The following is a 24,082-nucleotide window of genomic DNA, read 5'->3' as shown; positions in this document are numbered from 1 at the left end:
TTGTTTAACCGTTTTGTTTAAGCTGGCTGGACAGTGACCACTTGACCCGGAAGTTTGGTACTTTTTTTCCAACTATACCACTTTTGTTTTTCATTTGGTTTGTACTTGTACTATTAAGGGTTTGCTTCAGATCCGGACGCGTATAATTGCGCCGTCTCTGATCGATCGTCCTACCTAATTGAATCACAAGAGGCTACGTCGTAATTGACCTTTTTTATTTTATTTCTTTAATGCTTTGTGTGCTTACACTTCAGTCAGGAAAATTGATAATAATTTTAATGATAATAAAAGCTCAGAAAATAATTAAAAAAAAATTTGAACTACTTGCAATTTTTGAAGATCATCTGTGTCAATACTTCCCGATATTTTTTATAAAATTTAATACACACCTGAAACAAAAAAACATTTATTCATTAGTTATTTTATTTTAAAAATTTAAACAATTAGGTAGTTTAAACTTAGCTTTAAAAAATTTGTAAATACTCAAAATTATTTTTTCCATTTTATCTTTCTAGAATTGGAAATGATGTACGAGTATAAAAAGTAAATTGTGTATAAAAAAAAAAAAAAAAAATAAATAAATAAATAACTTGATTTTTTTTATTTTTCTATTTAAAATAAAAATACCCAGCAGTAAAAAGAATAAAAAATTTTATCTAGAATTTAATAAATCTGTATGTAATAAAAGTAGAGGTCAACTTTCGTCTTCACTTTTTTTTTATTTATTCTTTATCGTCAGCCTTTTTTTTGTACAACTTTTTTCGTGACACGTTTAAAGGATTTAAGAGAGTGAGAACGTGTAAGATAAAGTGAAACGTATGGCAGATTGCATGAGTTCGTGTTTAATTCAACAGGCATCAAGGATAAAATCAGGCGAATTACCACCATCCGTTTCGTAATTCCGTTATAATTAATCTCATTCGTTGGCTCGTCGCGGTTCGAAACCCGTAGAGGGTTTTCCTCTATCCTGAACGACACAGCACTCTTAATGTAAAGACTCATGAGCAAGGGACATGAGAAAAGAAAGAAGGAAATAGAAGAGAAGAGAAGAGAAGAGAAAGAGGTTATTTTATCCCCGAGAGACAGCCGGCAGGAGGCAATTCCTTCAAAATCCACGAAAATCCCTGGCAATATCGCGATTGCTCTCAGCGCGAAAAACCACCAGACAATTCGTGTGTCTTTATACTTTCAGTCTTTTTCTTATTTTATTCCTCTTACTTTCTGAGAAAACGCTCCTGGAAAACGTATAGGTCAGATAGCAAATTACTAGCTTTTTTATCCATATATTTTTTTAAAGCTTCTTATTTCGGAGAATCTTTGAAAGAAATTGCATGAAAAATTTGTTGCGGGAATATTTTATTTTATTCAATTTCAAAAATACTTAACATTTTTCAGAAAAAAATTTTTTCTACAGAATTCAATTGGTCCAAAACAAAAAAAAAAGATTTTTGTTTGAGTTGAAAAAGTGTCAAGTTAAAAAGAGTGAGTTATTTTTAAATCGTTAAATTATGTTTTTATTTACACTTTTTAATAAAATATAAAATTAAATTATACCAAAAAGTTATTTGCGTTAATTTGTAAATTAAAATAACTTTCTTGGAATATTTACAATGTAATAACGTTTTTCCGTATTTTATTTATGAGTAGTATTGACTTGTGTTTCGGTTGACATGCAAGTAAAATTTAGCACAGAAACTAATAAATTATTCCGGCATAATGCGAAGAAATAATAATAACAAAGGAAACTTTAAACAATAAGACCAGGTTTCTAGGAACAATCGAATTTGAAAACACTGGTGGTAGTTTACAATAGCATGTCTTAAAGTAGTAGGACCCTGTGAACAAATTACAGCCATTGTTTAGGATAATATTTTCTTAACAAATCTATAAGTCTTATTTTTCATCATCATAATCATTACTATAAATATTTAACTCCCGTAGACTACAGTATCCTATAATTCCATTATGTTTTTATGCTTTTAATTAGATACATCAAGTGACGGAGAAGCCCGGGTATTTTAATATAATTATTTTAATAGTCTTACAGTAAAGACAGAATAAAAAATAAAAAATAAATATTTAAAAATAATAAAGAAAAGAGATAATATAAAGTCAAATAAGTAAAGAGAGGAATTGCTTTATGTTTTCCACTTCTATGTGTTTAATTTACACTAACGAGATGCCGGGCTTTTTCGTTGTACCTCTAAAAATCTTTAGAGCGAGACACGAGCATTCATCGCAACGTTCATTATACCATAAAAGTATAAGAAAGAATTTTAGTTAAATAATAATGCTGCTGCTGCCTTTTTTATTCCATTTTTATTTTATTATTTTTTGGCATTGTCTATTTAATTATATCTCTCGAGGTTTTAATTCCTCCGCCTTCTATTATATTTGACATATTCGAGTACAATGAACAAAAATAATAATATACGGAATTAACATTTTTTTTTAATTAAAAATATATGCGAAAAAATATAGAAATTAAATATTAATAAAAGTCATATTGTTTTAATTTTTAATACTTCACTTTTCGTTTGAAAAAAAAAAAATTTATTTTAATAAAATTTAAAGGACTGAAGAAAAATTCACTCGATATAATTTTTGTTTTTTTCCATTTTTCGTGTATTAAAATATGAGATATTAATATTGCATTTCTGATATTATGACACTATCTAAGTAAGGGAATTAAACTGAATAAGCCGTAATAGAACGAGAACGAGAACGGCACTTAGCGGTTATTACTTGACGTAATCTCAGCGATTAAAATAAATTTAGTGTAGACATTCATTACAATGAACAGCGTTTGCGGTTCCCAGCGGACTCAATTTCAAAAGAATCGAATAGACGAATCGTGTGCTTTGCAAGTCCATTTTTTTCTTTTTTCTTCTTCAAATATATAATAGAAGAAAATATCCATCCTGTTTTTTTTTTTTAAACATTCTTTTTTACATAAAAATCATTGGAAATTCAGTCGAACGTTGTTAAGTCAAAAAAAAAATCGAGATAAATTTCAACGTAAAATTTTTCAAGCTCGTTTAAAAAAAAAAAAAAAAAGCGAATAAAAATATGCAAGTTCAATTTTACGGGCCAGCTTCGTCTATAAAAAGTTAAAATATGATGACAAAAGTGTGAGTAAATAATATTATCAAGTTTGAAAAGGCATTGTCACTTACATTTGTGGAAGTAGCGCTAATAAAACGTTTTTTTACATCATTTTTTATTTATCTAAGCTTTTTCATATTCCCTCGGAGAGATTCAGCGGCGAAATTTCTCGTGGCTCTGACTTTAAGCTCGGCTCTGACGCCACGAATATTTATTCTGCAATGTCGAGAAAGCAAGGTGGCGCGCAATAAACGTCGGGTGCTGGGTTTCTTTTTATTTTTTTCTTTTATTTCTTTCAACCTCATGCCACGAATTTAGTATCCACGGAAATCCCCTATTGAAATCTTTCTGACCTTTTGTCAATATTTCACTTGATACAAACGGATTGCGGTAAATTTCAACGTATTATTATAACCTCGGTCATTAGAATAATGTTTATGTATGTGCTAAATACCTTGATTTACTGTTTCAAATTTTTAACCCGTGTAATTATGATAAAAAATGCTTCACATCATAATTTATCACACTTATTTGCATTATTGAGTAGTGATACATAAAATAATAATAATAACAGATTTTTAACATGAACTTGGAACACTAAATACCCGTATTTTTTGTTTAACATAATACTAAAGTCAAATTACTCATAAGTACCTACACAAAGTACTTATACTTAGAGCCGAGTAGAGTCTATAGTACATAAGTACTTATGTATAAGTATGAATATGAGTATGAGTATGTTTACTTGTAGAATGATAATGAAAATAGTGTATAAGTGTGTAGGTAGTAACCAAAGTTTATGCGATCATAATTTGTTACGGCTGATATCGTGAGAAAGTTACGAATAAATCTCTTTTCTCTTCCACAGGAACATTCCTAATTCACCTTATCGTTCTCGTCCTTGTTTTATTGCTATTTCACGAGCAGTGCGTAGATGCATTTACGATTATAACCGTTTTTAGTAATGATTACCCCTTGATCCTTTATGTACAGTATAGTGCATAGCATTAGTATTAATACTAAGAGCTTAAGGACCCACTGAATAAGGCATCATTGCAATTTAAGCAATAAACTGTCATTAAATTATTAACTATACTTATTTCATCCTTCTTTCATGTGTCAATGCACTCTATAATTGTCATGAATTACAAAAATATTGTTTTCTTTCTTTTCTAATAACACCCATTTTTATGCATGACATAAATAAAAGTACGATATTTGTATCTATTAAATTAAAATAATTTACCAGTGAAATTAAAATTTTTTCCATTTCTCTAGCAAAGTCGAATAATTATATTCCATGGAGATTTTCTCGCTATAAAAATGATTAAAAATGCAATAACGTTACCGTAAGCTATAAAATTTAAACGGATCTGCTAATATTTTTCCTGAGTAAATATTTAACAAAAGGCGATTAATTAAAAATAGGTTAATCTCAGTTACGTAAATTGTGGTAATAAAAAAATAATTTAAATAAAATGGGTAACTGTAATTTGTTCTCGAACCCAGAGAAAATTGAACTGGCCTCCTTGTCAGTATAATAGACACAAAGGAATTATTGGAGGGTGAACATGCGTGATGTCAACCATATGCATCTATTATCAACTCGGATTATTCACGTTACACAGTTTTTGCAAGCATACTAATTCACGAGATGCATCTTCATTATGACATCAAAGTTATTGTTCTCGATATTGAAAAATTCTAAAATTTACACCTCACTTAATATTTACTCACTCAAATTTAAATTAATAATAATCCACCGTTTATTTTTTAATTATTATTATTACTATGGAATTATGAAGAATGCGACAGCGCTGATATCAACGGGATTTTATTTTTTATAAATTCGGGTTTAATAAATAAAAATCCGCTCAATAAAAATCCGGATCACTCATGTTTAGCTGTGATTACATTCGTACATCTAAACTCCACATCAATTGGCATTTAAATCATACTCAACATTATTTCAATAAAAAAAATTTTTTTCTGCTTTCATCACCATCGTGATATAAAGTTTCCTCTCTTTGAGACGTAATAATTGCGCATAAATTAAAATAATATAATATTTTCGAGGCTGTCATTTATAAATTGTTTGTTATTTGAAACTTTATCCGATGTGCATTTAATTGCACAATGCAAATGCACAGGCATAGCGGAATTTTCGCAAAGTCGGCAGTTGCTGCTCTACAACATATTAGTGAATGTGAGCGCGAACAATAAATTGCTTTACTCACACCGAAGTATAGAATTGTATGATTATATATCTATATATGTATTTAATAGTATATAGTAGGAGTAACCTGGGTAGTTATAGATATATATCGAGCAATGGCATTGCCACGGAGAGTAGTCGCAATTAATGTAAACATCTCGGTTATTGCAAAACGGACAGTCGTCAAGTAAACACTGACACTGACATAATACTCGACTTTCCAGCTCGATTTTATTCTCTGGTATAACTGTATGGCTTGCTTATGAATGCAAATTTACAAAGCGGCTTCCTTCGTCAAAGCAACCAGCGAATGCTGATGTTGCGACTGTTTTGATAGAGAGTTCATTTAATCTGATATTTCATTTCTTTGATACTTCAATTGACTAAAAATTAATGCTTCATCAATTATAGAATAAAGTAAATTTATAATTACTCACGTTAATTAATTTTTGAATATAAAATTTTATTTCAGAAAATTAAAATGCAAAAACAAAAATATTGACTAAAAAATGGCAACTTTGAAAATTATTTTTCATCTGGAGACTTGATAAGTAGGATAGTTGTTATATTAAAGAACAGATAAAAGTATTTTCAGTAAGCATGAATGTGACAATAGGAAATGCAGTATTGTGTGTAAGTGAAATAGAATAAAGTTTACTCTTACCGAGAAAAGAGGTTTAGTCAGTGGTAGTATAATATAACTAGCACATATCGGATTTACCAGTTGCACCGGACGGTTTAGTTGGTTTGTAAAGCTCCGGCCAGATTCAATTTAATCTTATGAACGAGCGAACGAAGCCAGTACAGGAGTTAAAAGGGAATGAACCGATTGTGTGACGACAACCGGATAGACACACGGAAACTGTAGACAACTGGTACGGGTTTAGTATAGGTACGGGTGTGGGTGTGGGTGTGTTGCACGGCTGTATCCATTCGGGAATTTTGTAATTTGATTGTCTGCCGATAAATTTCAATGGTCCAGATTATTGTCTAATATCGTTTGTAGATTGCAGAGCACCAGCCACTAGTCAAAGCTTTACTTAAAAATCTCTTATTTTATTTCTATTTTTGTTTTTTATTTATGGTCTTTTCTCAAAAGAGCTCTTCTATATTTTTTTTTTTTTTTTTTTCTACGGAATTTTTTTATTTTGCCTCGGCTGAATGGGATGTTAATAAATTTTTTCCTGGAGTTGATTGGAGAATAAAATAAAATACTGTGAAATCAGATCTAAAAACTTATTTTTGCTTGCATCGCTCTCAACTTGGACAAAGAGAAGACATTGAATAAAAAAAAAAAAAAAAAAAAATAGTGACGAAACTTTTTAAATAAAATCCGCATGGTTCAGATGCTATTGGCATCGAGTTTACTCTCAGCACCTTTACTTACCCATTTGGAATTTCTCCGGTACGGCACATGATATTCCTTGTGAAAAAAGAAGTCATAGGTGCTGTGGGTGGTAAAGTGAGATTTATAGATCGAGTCAAGAGCATTTGATGACAGAATCGAAAGGCACCTGATGCAAAAATTTTATTTAAAAATAAAATAACCTGAAGGTAAAAATAAAATAAAAAAATCATAAGAAATGTTAGTTTGAAGTAATAAGTGTGGAAAAATTGTTAGAAAGCTCGGCTGACACAGTCTGCGTCTGCAGAGGTTATTTATTTTCAGTTTTATTTGACAAATTGATTTTCCCGATGGTGGAAATGTAAATTGGATAAAAAAAAAAAACGTAGATATAATATATAGTGAATCGTAGATGAAAATACTTGTAATAATTGTAATAAATTTTTAGTATATTTTATCTTTATCATACAAACCATACACTTTCTTAACTTTGTTGTTTATCTTAGCATTTTTATCGTCATATATACCATTATTTTCTGTTGACACAAACTATTTTCCCTACTCGTTTCAAGTATCGTAATTTATTATTCTGTCAGGTCTCACTATTTGCATAGACATCGTCTTCTTGACGCTTCTCTACTGAATGGTGATCAATAGATGCGCGATCTTACAACAAAACACCTCTCAACATTTTCTAACAAATTAACTTTGAAATTGCGCAGTAATTAATGACAGAGTTTTTTTTTATATTATTTTTAGCTCCCCCGAAGCTTGAAGTAAAAGTGTTTTGCGAATTTCTTAAACGTTTCAGGTAACAAAGTTTTAAGAACTTATTTTTTATATTTCTCATTCAACATTATTATTTATTAATTAAATAATTGTTCAAAGTTTCCTTAATAATGAACTTGAACACATTTAAAAATAATTGAAAATTTTCCTTATTTTTCTTTTACAAATAATTACACCCAGAGATCTAACATGTATTTAAATTTATTTTGCATAAGAAAATGTATTGTCAATTTTAGTAACAAATCGATAGTTTCAATAAACTCTCAGAATGTAACTGGAAATAGCTAAATCGTAAATTTCGACGCGTACGAATATTTGCACATATATAAAATCAGGTTACGATTGAATACAACAGAGACTTTACGGAAGACATGCAAATAGAAGACAAGGAGTCTGTATTGCTGAGAAACGACTTGTAACTTCTTCAAAGTTAACGACTTTGAGACAACATTTCTCGATAACTAACCAAGTTTCAGCGTCTCTTCTCCCGCAACTAACTTATCCTCTGTTTCTATTTCTCTGTACATAGTATGGAACTTCGCAATCATATTTACCACTGTGTACACTATTTTCAGATAACGTTGCGTGCTCATTAACCACGAATTTACTATTTTTATAACTCAAGTACAATTACAAGTAAACATTCCATATAATTATCAAAACTTTGAGCAATTTAGCTCAACGTCATTCGATAAATAGAAACTTTAAATATTATTATACTTCGTTATATTAGAATTATTATATTCGCTTTGGTATAAGTTACAAAAAAAGAAATTAATAATGGAGTAATAAAAGAATATAAAAAATCTGAAATTGAGGAAAAGAATTGAGAGAAAAATTATGTCTCCGTGAAGCCGTTAGGCTTTAGCTGATAAAAAGAGTGATAAAAAAATATAAGGATACTCTTAATTAGAGCAATTGGTGTAAACTTACAAAGTCGACTGAGTCTTGACATTGTTATTATTCTTCTTGTTATTTTAACTTTTTTGTCTTTACTGGATAACTTTATTTTATGTTATGTTATTGCTATTCAAGAATGATGGTATAAATTATTAGGTATAAAAGAGCATAATAAAACTCTCTTAGAACCGATATTTATCGCTTATTTTCTCTACGTACATTAGATCCGTCATAATTCTTAATAATATTATCAAGTATAAAATAATGTTATCATTATAATTTCAAGAGGTTAAAAACTTTCCCACAAACTAATAAATGAGTGCTAATTAACTTTAGTTATGTTTGTCATCTCCCTTTTTCTTAATTACTCCACAGTTATATTTTATAATTAGTCTATTTAAATTGATCAAAGAAATTGAAGCAATCGTGATAGCAATATTTGAATCATAAATATAATTAAATGTATAATAAAAAATTAAAAGCAAATAAAATTTAAATGTTAAGTAGTTTTTTTACTTCTTGTTAATTCTTAAGATTTCTAATAAATATTACTGTCTTTAAATCAGAGAATTAATATTTAATTAATTGAATTAACTGCTTAAAAAAAATTTTTTTTCTTCTATCAAATAGTAAAAAATTAATTAAAATATAACACATACTAGTATTGTCAGCTTCAAGAGAAAAGTTTCAGAATAGGCCTGCAGAATGAAACGTAGAGAGTTTTTTTCATCAAGATTAATAAATAGCTTCCGATCCTCCAATCGTAAATATATGAGCTTTTAAAGACGAATTAATTCTCACGCCCACCTGCGCTTCTACCATTTCTTTGACCTCTTACGACCTTTTATTCAGCAGACTATTATTCAAGATCTGAAGGAGTGTGCCATTCATGTATTTAGATAGTCACGTGCAACTTCAAATAAACTACTGACATAAAGGATCACGTGTTTTATTAGATTATTCCCACAGATCTTAAGACTTAATCTATTTACCTTTGCTACCTGGATAATCTTTGAAAAATTAGCTCATTTTTTTATCTGTATATTTATTGTTTTTCGTGTACACATGCATTTTTTTTTTTTTTTTACATAAATTTTTTCTCATGTTTGGGCTTCAATATTTATTAATGGACATTATCATTATTTTTACTTTGATTGTACACGTTTAATTCACACAGATCAATAAATAATTTCAGCAAAAAAAATGTTTCTACGATAGAATATTGTTACTAGAAGAGGAAATGAGGAATTCAGCCCTTATAAATTGCTTAAACCCATGTTCAATGCGAATAAAAGCTATTTTTCTCCATATTCGTAACCGGAAATTTGATTTTTTGTTATTGTTTACGGAAAAGTTAGACCGTTTAGTTTCGTCATTCAATTTTCCATCAGAAATAAAAGTTACCTTTAGCAAAACGATTGGGAATAAATTACAAAAATAGTTTTCAAATTTATGCGTTGAAACATAATTTTATTATGTGTATAATTTGGATTGACAACAATGAGATTAATGCAGATGTTTTAAAATATAAAAAATAAATGTAGTTAATATTTCTATTGTAATTACTTCATAGAATTATAACAATTATACTCCAATAATAGCTTAGAATCATAATGAAGTATAATACGGAAATGAGAGATAAAACTACCTCTAGGATCTAATAAAACGGTTTTAATGCAAATATTTGCAAAGGGTTATTCGAATACGGATTTAATAATAATTTCTAAGAATATAATGTTGAAAAGGAATACACGTAGAGAAGGATAACCGTGTTTAATTTAATTCATCAGGTTCATGAATGCTGAAAAAGATCTTAGGCATTCAAAGATCACGATAATATATTTTTCTCTCGAACGATTTCGTTGGAACATTCACCGTTTGGAAAGATATATAATACTGCTCTATAATTAACGAGAAACGAGTAACGCTAGTACAAGAAAATAATTGCTGGAAGAAAACGCTGACGAGTGAGTAATTAAGGAAAAATTTAGAGTCTAATCATCGGGAGCCACTGGCTAGTGGGCAGATAAGAGTAACCTGTTATTTAACTTCTAATCGATAAAGGAGATCAACCAAGTACCATCAATTACTCACATTGCCCCTTTTGAATATTTAACACCGTCGAGAACCAAGCTCAATTGCTATTTTAGTCGATTCAAAAGGTAGTTCCGAAGAGAAACAACTCTCACATAATTTACATGTACTGGATTTTCTTCTCGGGTATCTAGTACTTCTGTTTCCTTTGTCTTGCTTTGAGTGTACTTTTTTGGTCATTAGCTCGTTTCGTACCCTTAGATAAAAAATTTAAATTCTAAATAACGTATGATAGTTTATTCATGCTAAGACTACTACTCATACTTTCAAAAAAATGTTGAATTTAAAAAAATGACGTTGAAAAATTATAAATCTTGTTGAAGATAAAATGGCGGTGTGAGCACAGAATGGAGTTTCTGTCACTGCTACCAATTGTTGAGTGGTTAAAAAAAAAAAAAAAAGCGGGAAAAATTTGAATATATTAAATATTTTTTTAAAGATCCCAATGTTAAATTAAAAACAATTAATTTAATAATATGATACTCTAAATAGTTAAATTAAATTTTGTATAACAATTGGGATTTAATTTAATTTATTTTTGAAGAAGAATTCGTGACAATACTATTTTAAAATCATCTGTTTGTATTTTTTCAACCGTTACCTTTTTACAATTTTGGGTTGTAGTAATTTAATCAGCCTTTATCCTCTCCGTTTACCGTTATGCATTTAATTTAATTACATAATTAATATTATAATTTGTATTACACTATACGATCACAATTCAGAGATATCTATACCTATAGCTTATTATCATCTGGCAATAATAAATGACTGTAATAGCCTGACATGCGATATATATTTGGTGATTTAGAACAAAAGCCATCTGCTATACGCTGTCCTACATTGTATAATTATTGCGGTGATTATATACCCAACCAGTTAGTTAGGTAGGAAAGTAGACAGCAAGGTAGAACATAGAGTAGGTTGATTTAGATTATTATTAGATAAACTTGTGTAGGGAAACATATTGTAACAGTCACATGCGACTTTTTACCTTACCTAGATTTTTATCGCTTAAAATGACTAAGCACGGGCATTTTAATATTTATTCCATTTCCACGAAAAATACTAACTCACTTTTTACTATTTTTACATCACGTTTTCATAAATAAATAAACTTAAGGAACAAGTAACTAAATACATGCATCAGGTACTAAAATCTCCAAGCTATCATAAAATATAATTTAATATAAAACAAAAAAAGCTGGAAAATTTAATGCCGATTAGCAACTTTTTTTATCATCCGCTTCGCCTCTGAGTCAAACTTTTTCCCATTTACAACTATACCGGTTAACAGAAAAATTGCAATGGCTCTAAACCTGGCTACTTTACTGTCGCTCTGCTTTTCTGCTTTAGTAAAATGTATTCAGTTTGATAACGGGAATTCGAGAGCCAGCTTTAAAATTTAGATTTAAAGAGGTTAAACAGGCTCATCTCCTCTCGTTCATTCAATCCATACAAGTTGAAAATATTAGCGGATTTACAATATATAAGTGGTTATTTAAAAATTAAAAATTGTTTTACCAAACAATGAAGTATGGAAACCATATTCATGGATTTATAAATGAAAATCCGACAATTGTAAAAAAGAACACCCTTGAATAAAAAGTTGTAAAACACACAAATGATTTTGAGGGAAATATAACGGATATTCATGTCGAATAATGATTTGATGATAGAAATTTTTTTCAACTCATAAATTTCGCTATTTACAAAATTAATTTTTCAAATCTAATTGCTCATAATATGAACACAGTAATATTTATAGTTTCATTGGTACTTTTGGAGCATTGACAAAATATCTAACGTAGTTATTCCCAAGTTAAACAAACGAGACGCACACACGTGTCATATAAATTATACCTATGATGATAACATGACCTTCTATGGTCTAGGCGATCTCTATATTAGTTATTTCAGCTTAACTCAGAGTTTGTACATCATATAGAAACCCCCCCCTCCCTCCTATCCTTCCCTCTTGGCACTTTATGTACTCTATATTCCGGTTGACACCAGAGCAAACTTGTGTCCATAATTCCTTGAATATGTTGTGCGCTGGGTGTCGTGAATCGTGAGAAACATATAGCTGAGTTTGCTTTAATTACACGAGTACACAAATGTACATTAAATCCAATTATAAATTTAAAATACATATGTTTGTTAATAAATAGATTACACGGACCCGTATATCTATTTATATATGTATAAATTTATAATTTCTGCATTCACTTTTATAGAATATGGAGATGGAGGTACATGTGTGGGTGAATATGATACATTTAACAAATAAAATTATTGATGTAGATAAATTTGTTATTGACAGTGCACTTTATGCGTACCAATAGGAGAGTATTATTTTCTGTAAAATTTCCATTACGTTAAATCTCATCGCGAAAGTATCATTAAACCTGAGTTACAAATATACGGTACTATTATATTGAAAAACCCGAAACATTTTCTCACTCTCTCTTTCTCTCTGACCCTCAGTGGACATAAAATGGTTTACACCAGTGAGAAACATTATAATTCAACCTTCTATTACGATTTGTATTTGTATTTACTCATGGGAAACGGGTAGGTACCGGGATGCTGGCTACTATATTTGTACATATATTGCTGAAAGATAAAATTTGTTGGGCGCTGGTAGGGTAGACCGAGTTTTTAAACATAATTCATTGTTTGTTTGCTTTTCACTGTTTAAATATTAATATTGCTGTTTTATTTGCCGAGTACGAAAATGAACAAAAACTTTTTTTTTTTAATTTTAGCTTTTTTCACTATATTCACTGAATAGTTTATTCATTTTTTCATCTACGGTACTAAAATAATTATTCATGATTCTATCATATATCATTGTAATTTAATTGATCCAGTTTTAAAAATAAATTTTTTATAAAATTATCGTGTACTTTTGTAAAGTAAAAATAGTAACTAGTGACAAAAAGAAATTCTTTCGGTTGATAAAAAACATAAATTTATCCAAAGAGAAAAAAAGATCAAATTCTTTTGACAAATTCCTTAGCAATAATATTATATACATACATATTTTTGCAAAAAACAAAAATGACAAAGAAATAAAATTTGTAAAAAGTATGAGCAAAGGAACCAAGCATATAAAGTCTAATGTACATATATATATATATATATATATATATATATATATATATATATATATATATATATATATAGATGTAATATCATGCTCTGGATCTTTTCTCTTTTCTATGTTTAGTGTGTATACTTAAGATTGCGATTTGAATTCCCGTGAAATTAGATTCCAGGAATGCGAAAACAAACTGTTTTGCAATTTTATTGCTCTAAAACAAAACAAGTTAAAACTTTTCTGACCTCTTTTGCATATATTTATGACATAGCCAAAATAAAAAATTATTTTATAGAATACAAAGGTTTTGTGGAATCGATTAGTTATTGACTTTTTTTTTTTTTTTTTTCGAATGCATGTAAATTATTTCACCAGGTGTGTCTTAAGTTATTCCTTATTCCGAGAAAAAAGTATGCATTATAGAAAATAGTTTTATAATTTTTTCATGTATAATACAGTCAGCAGATGTACAAGCGGCGTTTAATTTGAGATTAGGAACAATAAATATTGTAGTACATTATAGAAGTACTTTGGTAATTAAATGAAATAAAGGATAACCAATTAATTAAATCGTGTACACACATCAAGGTAGTACTTTACTACTTACAGATGAGTTTAACCGCAGGAGTGCCGTTACAATAATGTAGATAAGATATATATATATGTATTGAGGAGCTGAGCGGGGATTCAAAAAGGGTGCACGCGAGCCGATGAGCAAGAGAGATGCAAAGACAAACGAAGGAAGGCATGGGATACAATTTAATCCAATGAAACGCATAAATAGATCGTGGCACGTGATAACGAGTAATTTTCTTGCATGCTGTCCTATTTGTCAGCTATTACTTCATCAATCTACTCTTCTCTAATTTTATCATTGATGACTGATGACAATTTTCTCTAATTAATTAACAGGACTATTATTTTTTTGTTTACTATTATTTTTATGTAGCAATAACGACTGAAGGTCAATTTGATAAATCAATTAATTAGTAACAAGAAATAATCTGATCTATTAGATTGATTTTTAAATCACATGTAATCAAATCCAAATATAACTTAATTTAAAAAAAATTTTCACCTGTGAGTGCTATTAAAAAACAAAATAATATTCCTCAACTGACGAAGCGCGTGGATATTTCTAGCTTTTTAACTCGGTGTTGAGGTAAATCAATTAACAAAAATATTTTGGAGCATCGTTAGTTATTTTATTAAATAAAAAAAAAAAGGGAAAATGTAAATTAAACGAGAATTTAATGAGTATAAATGACATTTAATCCGGGCGTGGAATCTCGACGGGTGATAGAAAAACATGATATATTATCAATTTCCATGCCTCAGGCATCTGCATTTCAACATATATAATGTGTCGTCTGTTTCGCATCACTTCGTCATAACTCTGCTCATGCTCTGTTCTCACCTATTCTTTCCTCATCATCATCACTGTTATATGTATAGATATATATATATGAGCGTATTATATCATATAATACCGCAAAATGAGCAGTGGCTGTCAACGGCCAAGTATAAACGAGGAATTTGACACTAATCCTCTTAAGAACTCGGATAGTGAGAGAGAACAGTGGTATAGCAGAATAATATTATATAGTATAAGGGGCTTACCGACAAACGACAAACGACATCCAGCCAAATGACAAACACGAAAGTATGCTTTGCTTTTACTTTGTTCCTTTTTACTTCTCTAACCGGAATCATGTTCCTCGCGAAAATGCAATAATAACGACACGAGAATCGTATAACGTTTATATATTAAAGCCAATTTTCTGGTGCTCTGTTATGTAAGAATACGCGGCGGTGGAACAAAAAATAATAATACTATGCAGGAAAATCCTAACAATCCACTCCTACTTTTTTCTTCTATTACTTTACCACTTTTACGCCCGTGTTCTACACTTTCTCCATTTTACAGGAATACGTGAATGTGGTTTTATATTTTGGCCAGCTTGCATTTTCCAAATTGCAAAGACGTGCCATCACGTACCCTCAAACGATTTGATCGTAAATATTCCGATTAAACTGCTATCCTGGTTCAAAATATATACAACTTTTTATATTGCATGGAAATTCGAAGCTCAAATGATCGATCGAGAGCAATATAAAGAAAAACATCAAAAATTCTGCCGGTGAAAAATCTTTCCGTAAATTAATAATCAAAATTTCAAAATAAATTTATGTAAAATATCAGTGGAATTAAACGACTAGCAGGAATAATTTCTCAAAAACTAGCAACTTTGTCACAGTCTTGACGGTTGGGGCCTGCCACATTTTATCGTTGCATCGTTCATCACCAGCATTGCTGCAGAGTATTGCAGAGACAACGAAGCGTTTGCTAGTACACTCTTTCTATTAAACGTGTTCCATCTGGCTACCCGTATAAACTATGTCGACGCAGAAATGTAACGAAAAAACAACTAAATAAATAAATAAATAAATTATTTTGCAAACAACAAATAAAAGTAATATGCAGGCATTCAAAGAGATGAAAGGATTCGTATAAGCAAAAGAATAATAAAATTTATTATACGACTTTTTTATGCCTTTATGAAAATAAATCTTCCGCCTCTACTTGGGTTTGAGTTTAAATTTTGATGAGATTTTTTATACGATCTTACAGACTGATACACTGTAACAGATGCTAAATTTTTATGTTTTGTGATTTTACGATTCCTCAAATAGATCCTTGATGTAACTAGAGCTCGACATATGAGGAATCACGTTAATCAAGGCTGAATCAGCCGTTAAATAAATCAACTAGATAAGTGACAATTGATGTAAATGATTGACAAATTATCGCCACTTTTATCAAGTGTTGAAATACATTGAAGAAAAAAAAATACTTGATTTAAGAGAAATATTTTGTATTTTTGTTTATTCTTGTTTTTAATATTTTTTGATTCTTCTGATGGTAAATATTTTTCCTTTATAATTAGTCTTCTGTGAAAATAAAGGTTTGCTTTTATCCCATGGTGCTTTCTTAATAATAAAAATTGTTTTAATTCAGTAAAAACTCTTGTTAATAAAATCTCTCTAGTTAACAAAAATATTTTTCCAGAACTATAAAAAAAAATTGTGCACGATAATTACAAGAGCAAGAGGTAATTATTAAAATGTAAAATGTAACAGGACAGAAAAAAGCGGAATTTGAAAAAAGAAATTAAAAGAGTATTTTCTGTCAAGTGTATTACGCGGTTTGTTTTTTTTTTTAACGATTGAGAGCTGTGTTGGTTGGAAAGGGCTTTCAGGGTATGCTTGAGGGCAAAGTCTATTCCATAATCCTTCTTTATACTTTCGGAAAGCCCGACACTTGATTTTCATTGAGAAAAATACTCTCCAGCAACCCACTTGAATAAATCGATTTTTAAAAACTACAGTTAACTTTTTTAATTAATCTTCAGACTGTTTTTTAAATAAACAAAAAATAAAATTTTGTCATCAGTGATTAAAAAATAAAGCATTAAATTATCGCGTTAATTGCTTCTTTATAAAAGTTCAGATCAATTGGTAGCGACTGTAGTGCACAATTATCTTCGTAGCACCGCGAAATTAAACCAATTTTCTGGTATTACCGTTCTCGCTGCTGTTCACTTATATGCACACTGCAAGGTATACACGTATTGAGTGTAATACGTGTGTGTATGTATGTATCAGAGCTTTTACCTTTCTCACGCGTAATATCAAAGTCCAGAGCCGTGTTATCTCCGTTTCCACGCCCGGGAATAGTATCTACGGACATACGGGAGAACGCCCATAGATAATATCCACAACCGTGACGGGGAAATTGCAGGTGCAAGAGCATCCCAAGCTGCTCACTGTTTTGAGGTAAACGACATGGTGTTTTAAACGAACTTACAAAGTGACTAACATAGCATATACCACTACGAGGAATGCTTTATGTACTTTTGGAAATTCTTATTCTCGTCTAACTTCTAACAAGCATTATTACTCATTGTTACTGTATGAACAAGCGTATATACCAATTAGAATTAGAAATTCTAGGTATATATAATTCTAGTAAACAGCTCCCTACAGGTTTCTTTTAACGACAAAAAAAAAAAAAATAATAATTAATTACAATCAAAATAATAAATTATGTAGGTAGAAAAATAGTTCATTTTCGGTCTAGAAAAATTTTTTACGGATCAATTTAAAATGATAAAAATTGACATAAAATGTAAATAGAAAAAATCTAATATGAAAAATTTTTAGGAAACTTCCGTCATCAAATAAAATACAGCAGTTAGTTTTTTAACGAAATTTACACTGATCAAAAAATTTCTCCCTGGTTCATGAGTTTAAATGACTATCTGTTGATTGTATGTTAAAAAATTAATTTGATACCTGATGAATTTTGATCATTACCACAATGAAACAATACGATTATTTTGAAGTATCGAAAATTTAATATTGGATAACAAATACATGGAAGAATACGTTAGTTCTTCAAGGTACAATGCGTCAAAACATTTTGTTGAAATCGTATTTCAATATCGACACAACACACTGAGCTGGAATGAAGTATAAAATTGAAAGTGAAGTATAAAATTGTTTTCCAACCTGGAGATCACTTCAATTTGTGATAAAAACAATAACGAGAAAATAAATCTAAGCAGAAGAACGTTACTTATTTAGATGCAAGACCTGTCACACGCTTTAGCTTTAAATCGACAAATGATCGGTAAATTAATAGACGATTGTGTGTATGCTGTTTGTACCAGGTGGCTGATTGACTGACTACTGCACTACCCAGTAATAACAGCACCAACAACAACAACAACAACAACAACGAAGATTGATAGTATGCAAAAGAGAAATATATTTTCTTTCGCTTGCTCTCATTGTACATACATAACATATATTATATACATAACATATAACATGTATTCCGTCCTATCGATATATCCATGTCGATAAAACAAAACAAATGCGATATTCCTCAGTACAGCTCTTGCCATCGACACTCATTCAATAATTATCGTTCGTTGGCATCTTGCTGTTGTGTATGTTCGATGTGTATATCGTTTATTCATCACATCATCCTACGAATAGAACGCAATCGCTGGAATCCTGCCCAATCTCATTTCACTCGACAGTCACTCGTTTTATTTTGTTCACCTTTTTTTTTTTTTTTTTAAATATACATTAAACAAAAATTAAATTTAAGTACTAATAAAATTTAGTCGTTTTTTCAATCAATGTGCAATATGGTATCGATACAATTCGAATGGAAGAAAATACCTTTTTCAATTACGCAACAATGTGGAAAACAATTACCGAATGACATTGTCAACGGACGATCTGATGGAGAGTTTATTCAAATACTTTTTTTTTATTTTAGTTTACTTTACCTTTTTTTTACATTTTTTTTTTTCCCTAAAGATTCAGTGGAATGTTACATATACAATTATTAATTGAACATAGGCACTAAATACAAGCTACATGTGAAAACAGTTAAATAAATAAATAAATGGTTATGTGTGATGTGAATCTGCGAAATGTTTTTAATTAACAATACGAATCAAATTTGTTATGTAAACTTAAAATATAGATTGTTTGTTGTAACTGGCAATTTTCTTTTTTTACATGTCAACAATATTTTTGTTAAAAACCGAACATTGATTTTTTGTAAAAATAAAAAAATTAATTAAGTTACAATATTTTTTAAAACGTTTGCTACGGAGTAAAAAATGAAATTTTTATTTTTACGATTATAGGTAACACGCAACGTTATTAAATGAAAAAAAAGTAAATTAATTTTTATATTGTATTTTACCTAAGTGAATTTAAATATCAAAACGATTTTCAACAGTGATTACACAATTTAAAGCGATAAAAAAACTCTGAATTCCCATTCTATCTCAGCTTCCCCTAAATATCGTAGCGGATAGAAAGATAAATCAATAAAAAATTAAATTTAATAGCATAAGAGTATTATGATAATGGAAATACAAGAGTGTAATCGTGTAAGCGATTTTCTATCGTTGAATGAATTTTATCGAACAACCTCGGAGCATAATGTGGAAACTATTCCAAGCCAAATATCTAATACCTACCATGATGTATAAAATACCACATACACACACACACACACACACACACACACACACACAAACATCTAAGAAGAAGAAGAAGAAGAGAATAATCTAGTGCTCTACGCTGTAAGACGCGGAAGCATGTCGGTTATGAATCTCTGGAGCCGCGGGTCTGAAGAAATCCTAAACACAAAGCCGTTTTTTATACCCTGAAGGTGAAGCAATCTTGTGAATCGCCGCATCATAATCTCTGCGCCCACGTAATGTAAAGCCTTGATCATTCATCAGCGATTCACTGTTTTTTCTAGCTTATTTTTTTTTTTTTTTTCAGACAAAAAACATAATTAATGCTCAAATCGTTGCGGATAAATGTTAAGAGAAAGGTACATAACATTTGGTAAATTAAAAATTCATATTAACTTTCAATTTTTTTTCTCAATAAAAAAAAGCCCTTATTTTGACACAATGAACGCCATTTTCATGAATAGTTATCTTTTTGTTAAATAAAATGGTGTAGTTGTACCATTCAACTAAAAAATGTATTCTAAGCTTGATTTTAGATTTTTAAGTGAGTAAAGAATAGTTCTAGCCTTCGAGGGATGCAAAAAATACTCCAGTAAGTTAAAACAATGGTCAATTATCGAAATCGTTTGTATAACCAATAACTAATAACCATAAAAGCAGACACGAGCATAAGATCTTGACTCGAGTCAGTGGTCTAATCTCCGAGTACAGTACCAGTAAATAGAATCCAGAATATCCGAGTAGTGTCGAATCATCATAACGGCAAGCAAGTAAAGGGAGTAGCGTAGACTCCCAACGCAACAGCATGGGCAAGGCATTTACAGAATGCAATCCAAGCTAAAGTTGTGGTAGCTGTTAGTGCTGTTGCTCTGTAGTGAATATGCACAGGCATTCGCTATTACTATCAATATTAAATCCAATTACCTGAAACAAAGAACAGAGAAAAAACTATTAAATAAAAATAAACAGACGTAATGGACATAACAGAGACAAAGTCCACTGTCATTGTATATAAATATTAATATATATGTATATATATGAAATTTAAACGTCATCATCCGTAAAAATTTCGCTATTTATTTTCTCGGTGTTACGCGAAAAAATTGTTCTGAGTTTACTGTACCCACGACAACGTCAAGTGCTACTAAAATAACATGAGATATTAAACTTTTGTATTCACACCCGCTAACACGAATGAGCTTCAAACATTTCAAAGAAATACTGCCGTAAAAATAGTTATAAAATATCGGGATACTATTTTATTAGTTTTTATTGAGTTTAATGATCAAATATTGAGAATAATCAAAGTAGAAGAATATGTTGTTTAGAAAGAACGACTATAATAACAAGATAAAACATTTCTTATTTTTATGTGTTTTCCATTTCTTTCTCATAAAATTTTTGAAGATAAAAATCGATTAATAAATTGTTTGAAAATAAATTATTTTTGTAGATAAATTTAGTATAATTCAACTATTTTAAGTAAAATCGTTTAACTTCAATCAAAAAGAATTAAATTTAGCTCTGACATATCCACAAGATATTTCCAACCTTAATATCATTGCCATGAGAGGATTACGACCTCCAAGGATTATGTTTCCCTGTCAACCCGTCAGAGATCAAGTTATCAGACAATATAGTCCAATTTTTATTATCCCAGTCAAGAAACTACGTCATAATTTTCTTTAGTCTCATTTAAAGAAGAAATCCCCTAAATTGAGTGTAATTTGGTAACTTTCCAATATTTTGGCTCTAAGACTTTCATAATTTAAACGAAGCATACCTTATATTAATAAAATCTAACAAAAGCTTTTCTATCTAAGATTTTCCTGGAGACTATTGATGTATACAATAGCTCACGCTGTACTCGAGATAATTTATTATTTTGAAAGCTTACACATTATTGATGTCGACAACATATTTGATATAGGCATAATCGAAGAATACACATAGTGGTTATCAACAAGATCGTTTTAACAGTACTTTCATTATATTAATTAGATAGGTAAACTTCGGCCTCTAGTATTTGACAAGGTTAACTATTGAGGAAGCTTTAGTCGATGACGTTAGGGATGCAGGATGTAGATTGTAAATTGTAGATGAAGAGATGCAGGAGGAGAAGAAGGTGGAGATGAAGGAGGAGGATGTGTACGTAGAAATGGTTGACACTTATTATTACAACCCTAGCCCGCTGAAGCATGAAGCAATGTCGGTAGTTGCTTTCAAGTTGATCGAATAGTTAAAGTGGTGCACTAGCGGTTAATGTGTATAGTAACTGTAATAACGGGAACATGACCAATAGCGAGACAAGTGGAGTGGGAGAGAAGAGAGAGATTTGCTTATTCAACTATCACGCACGCGTTACCTTCGTTATGCTCTTCTTGTCCTTCAACTAACGTCACTTTGAGTTCCTCAGAAGCTACTCACTGTGGTCAATCATCTAAATCGGTCTTGTATTTGGAAAATTAGTAACCCGAGGTAACTAGCGCGTTAATGGATCTTCAGAGGTCATGTCACTCAATTATTAATAATTATTATTAGTTACCGGTTATTGGTCTATTACTATGCTGTGCTACTTCACTTTATCGTTTTTATTCAATTAATCTGTTACTGTATTACATTTAATTGAAATGAAATGATGGAAAAAATTTTAATTACTTTTTACTGCATTAATATTCATCATCTTATGAGAGTAATTAGTACAATATAGTGGGGGTGAAATTTTATTTTTTTATTTTACTTATCTTATAATCAGATTATTTTATAAGTATTCTTGAAATTTAATTTTTTTATGGCGAATAAAAGTGTAATTTTGCATTTTAAATTTATAGATAGATACTGTTTGTAATAAATTATGCATATAAAATGAAGAATATATGCTAAAAGTTTTATTAATTTAAAGAAAAATAAATTTTAAAACTTATGAGTTTAAATTTTTGTTCGTAATTTGACTTAGAAGTAAATAAAAAAATTTTTAACAGTTATTTTTATAAGCGAGTTTTCTATGAGAGTAATCAACTTGGGAAAAAAAAAAATCTAATTGATTAATAGTGTTTTTCAAAATACGATCACAAAGGTTATTGACAGGACCGATTTCTTTGACTAAAATAATTTTTTCCAAGTCATTACAGTGTGATAAATCGATTTAAAAGTCGGTCAAAATTAAACGATAATCTCAGCATCATGAAAATTTCAAATGTTTCCTAATATAATCCATTTTTTCCGAATTGAAATTTTTATTCGATAAAAATTATTAAAAAAACGAAGTTATAAAAATACTGATATCCTAAAATTTAATTACTGACGTTCAACTATGATTGCGTGGATTAAAAGAAAATAAAATTTTTATCGGAAATTGAAGAAGATCCGAAGTCTTACGAGCGTCAATAATTTTTATCCAATGTAATAAAAAAAATTTAATAACGGTAAAAAGTAAAATAAAAAAAGAGTGAGATAATAAATATCAACATAGTTAAAGCTTGCTCTTTTTATACAGGACACAATGGGATGATCTCCGTCGTAAAGAGTGATGTCACGTGACGCACCCAAACAATAGGAGACCTTTGATGTGCTTATACAATATAATATCATGACTTTCACGGTGATTATCATCATTACTGGCTATCGTTGCACTTATGAATAAATCCATCATGATTTATAATCATCTTAGTTTCATTTATGATTAGAAAAGAAAAATATCAATAATTAAGCGATAATAAGCACCATTACAATGGTTTGCGATCCGCGTGATAAAACGCGTACTCAAATGTTTTTTTAAATGTCACGTAACGGCAATAATTTTTATCACTTTCTCTGTATAAATATAAATTCAATTCACGATATATTTTATTATAATATATATCATTATTATTATGACTATTTTTACGATATCTATGTACATACATTGTTGAGGAATCGCATTTATAACTGTGCATTTATACTCGTATTATCTTTTATGAAATTTTATTACTGAGCGTGAGTCATTAGGTCTTATAATAATACTTTACTCGTACAATATCATTGCGAACAATCTGAAATAAGACACGAACTTTCTTGCACGTGATTCGTACCCTATTGAAGCGAATAAATTTCTCGCATCCGAGCATTACATATCAAATATAGCGTTAAGAAAATTAATAAACATATTAGAAAAAAAATAATATAATAATTTTCATTTTACTGATTGCTAGCGATTAGCGAAGATCGGCTGAAGAGTACTAGACGATATATACGTTTAACATCTATTGATGAATTAAATACAGTGTCCGTTACGTGTAGGTGTAGATATTATATTATATATATTAAATCTCGTCGACTTTTTAATACCTCTCAAGTAGAGATATATTGAGGTAGATAGAAAAATTGAGTTTGTATTTGTTGACGTGGTAGTAGTACTATATTGAGAATTGAAGAAACGAGGAGACTGTCTGCAGACTCTTACTCCTAAAGGATGGAAAATG

The 24,082-nt window shown here is 29.7% G+C and overlaps 1 protein-coding gene across 5 annotated transcripts in view; it reads right to left on the bottom strand.

Annotated features, from left to right (window-relative positions):
* Fas3 (fasciclin 3) overlaps positions 1–24,082 on the bottom strand; it is a 171,742-nt gene that overhangs the window by 56,084 nt on the left and 91,576 nt on the right. For 3 of the 5 annotated variants that reach the window (XM_074241399.1, XM_074241402.1, XM_074241403.1), the window contains exon 1: positions 20,337–20,444. The exons of the other annotated variants lie outside the window; for them this stretch is intronic. In XM_074241399.1, coding sequence (XP_074097500.1) covers positions 20,337–20,429 — 93 coding nt within the window. In that variant the 5' untranslated portion in view covers positions 20,430–20,444. Of the gene's footprint in view, positions 1–20,336; positions 20,445–24,082 lie in introns of those variants that run through there. 5 annotated transcript variants of the gene reach the window in all.

Source organism: Cotesia typhae, unplaced genomic scaffold (assembly GCF_013202065.1).
Source record: "Cotesia typhae breed Kobodo isofemale line unplaced genomic scaffold, CoteBio_Ctyphae contig_33, whole genome shotgun sequence".
Taxonomy (NCBI): domain Eukaryota; kingdom Metazoa; phylum Arthropoda; class Insecta; order Hymenoptera; family Braconidae; genus Cotesia; species Cotesia typhae.
This window is presented reverse-complemented; position numbering and strand designations above follow the sequence as displayed.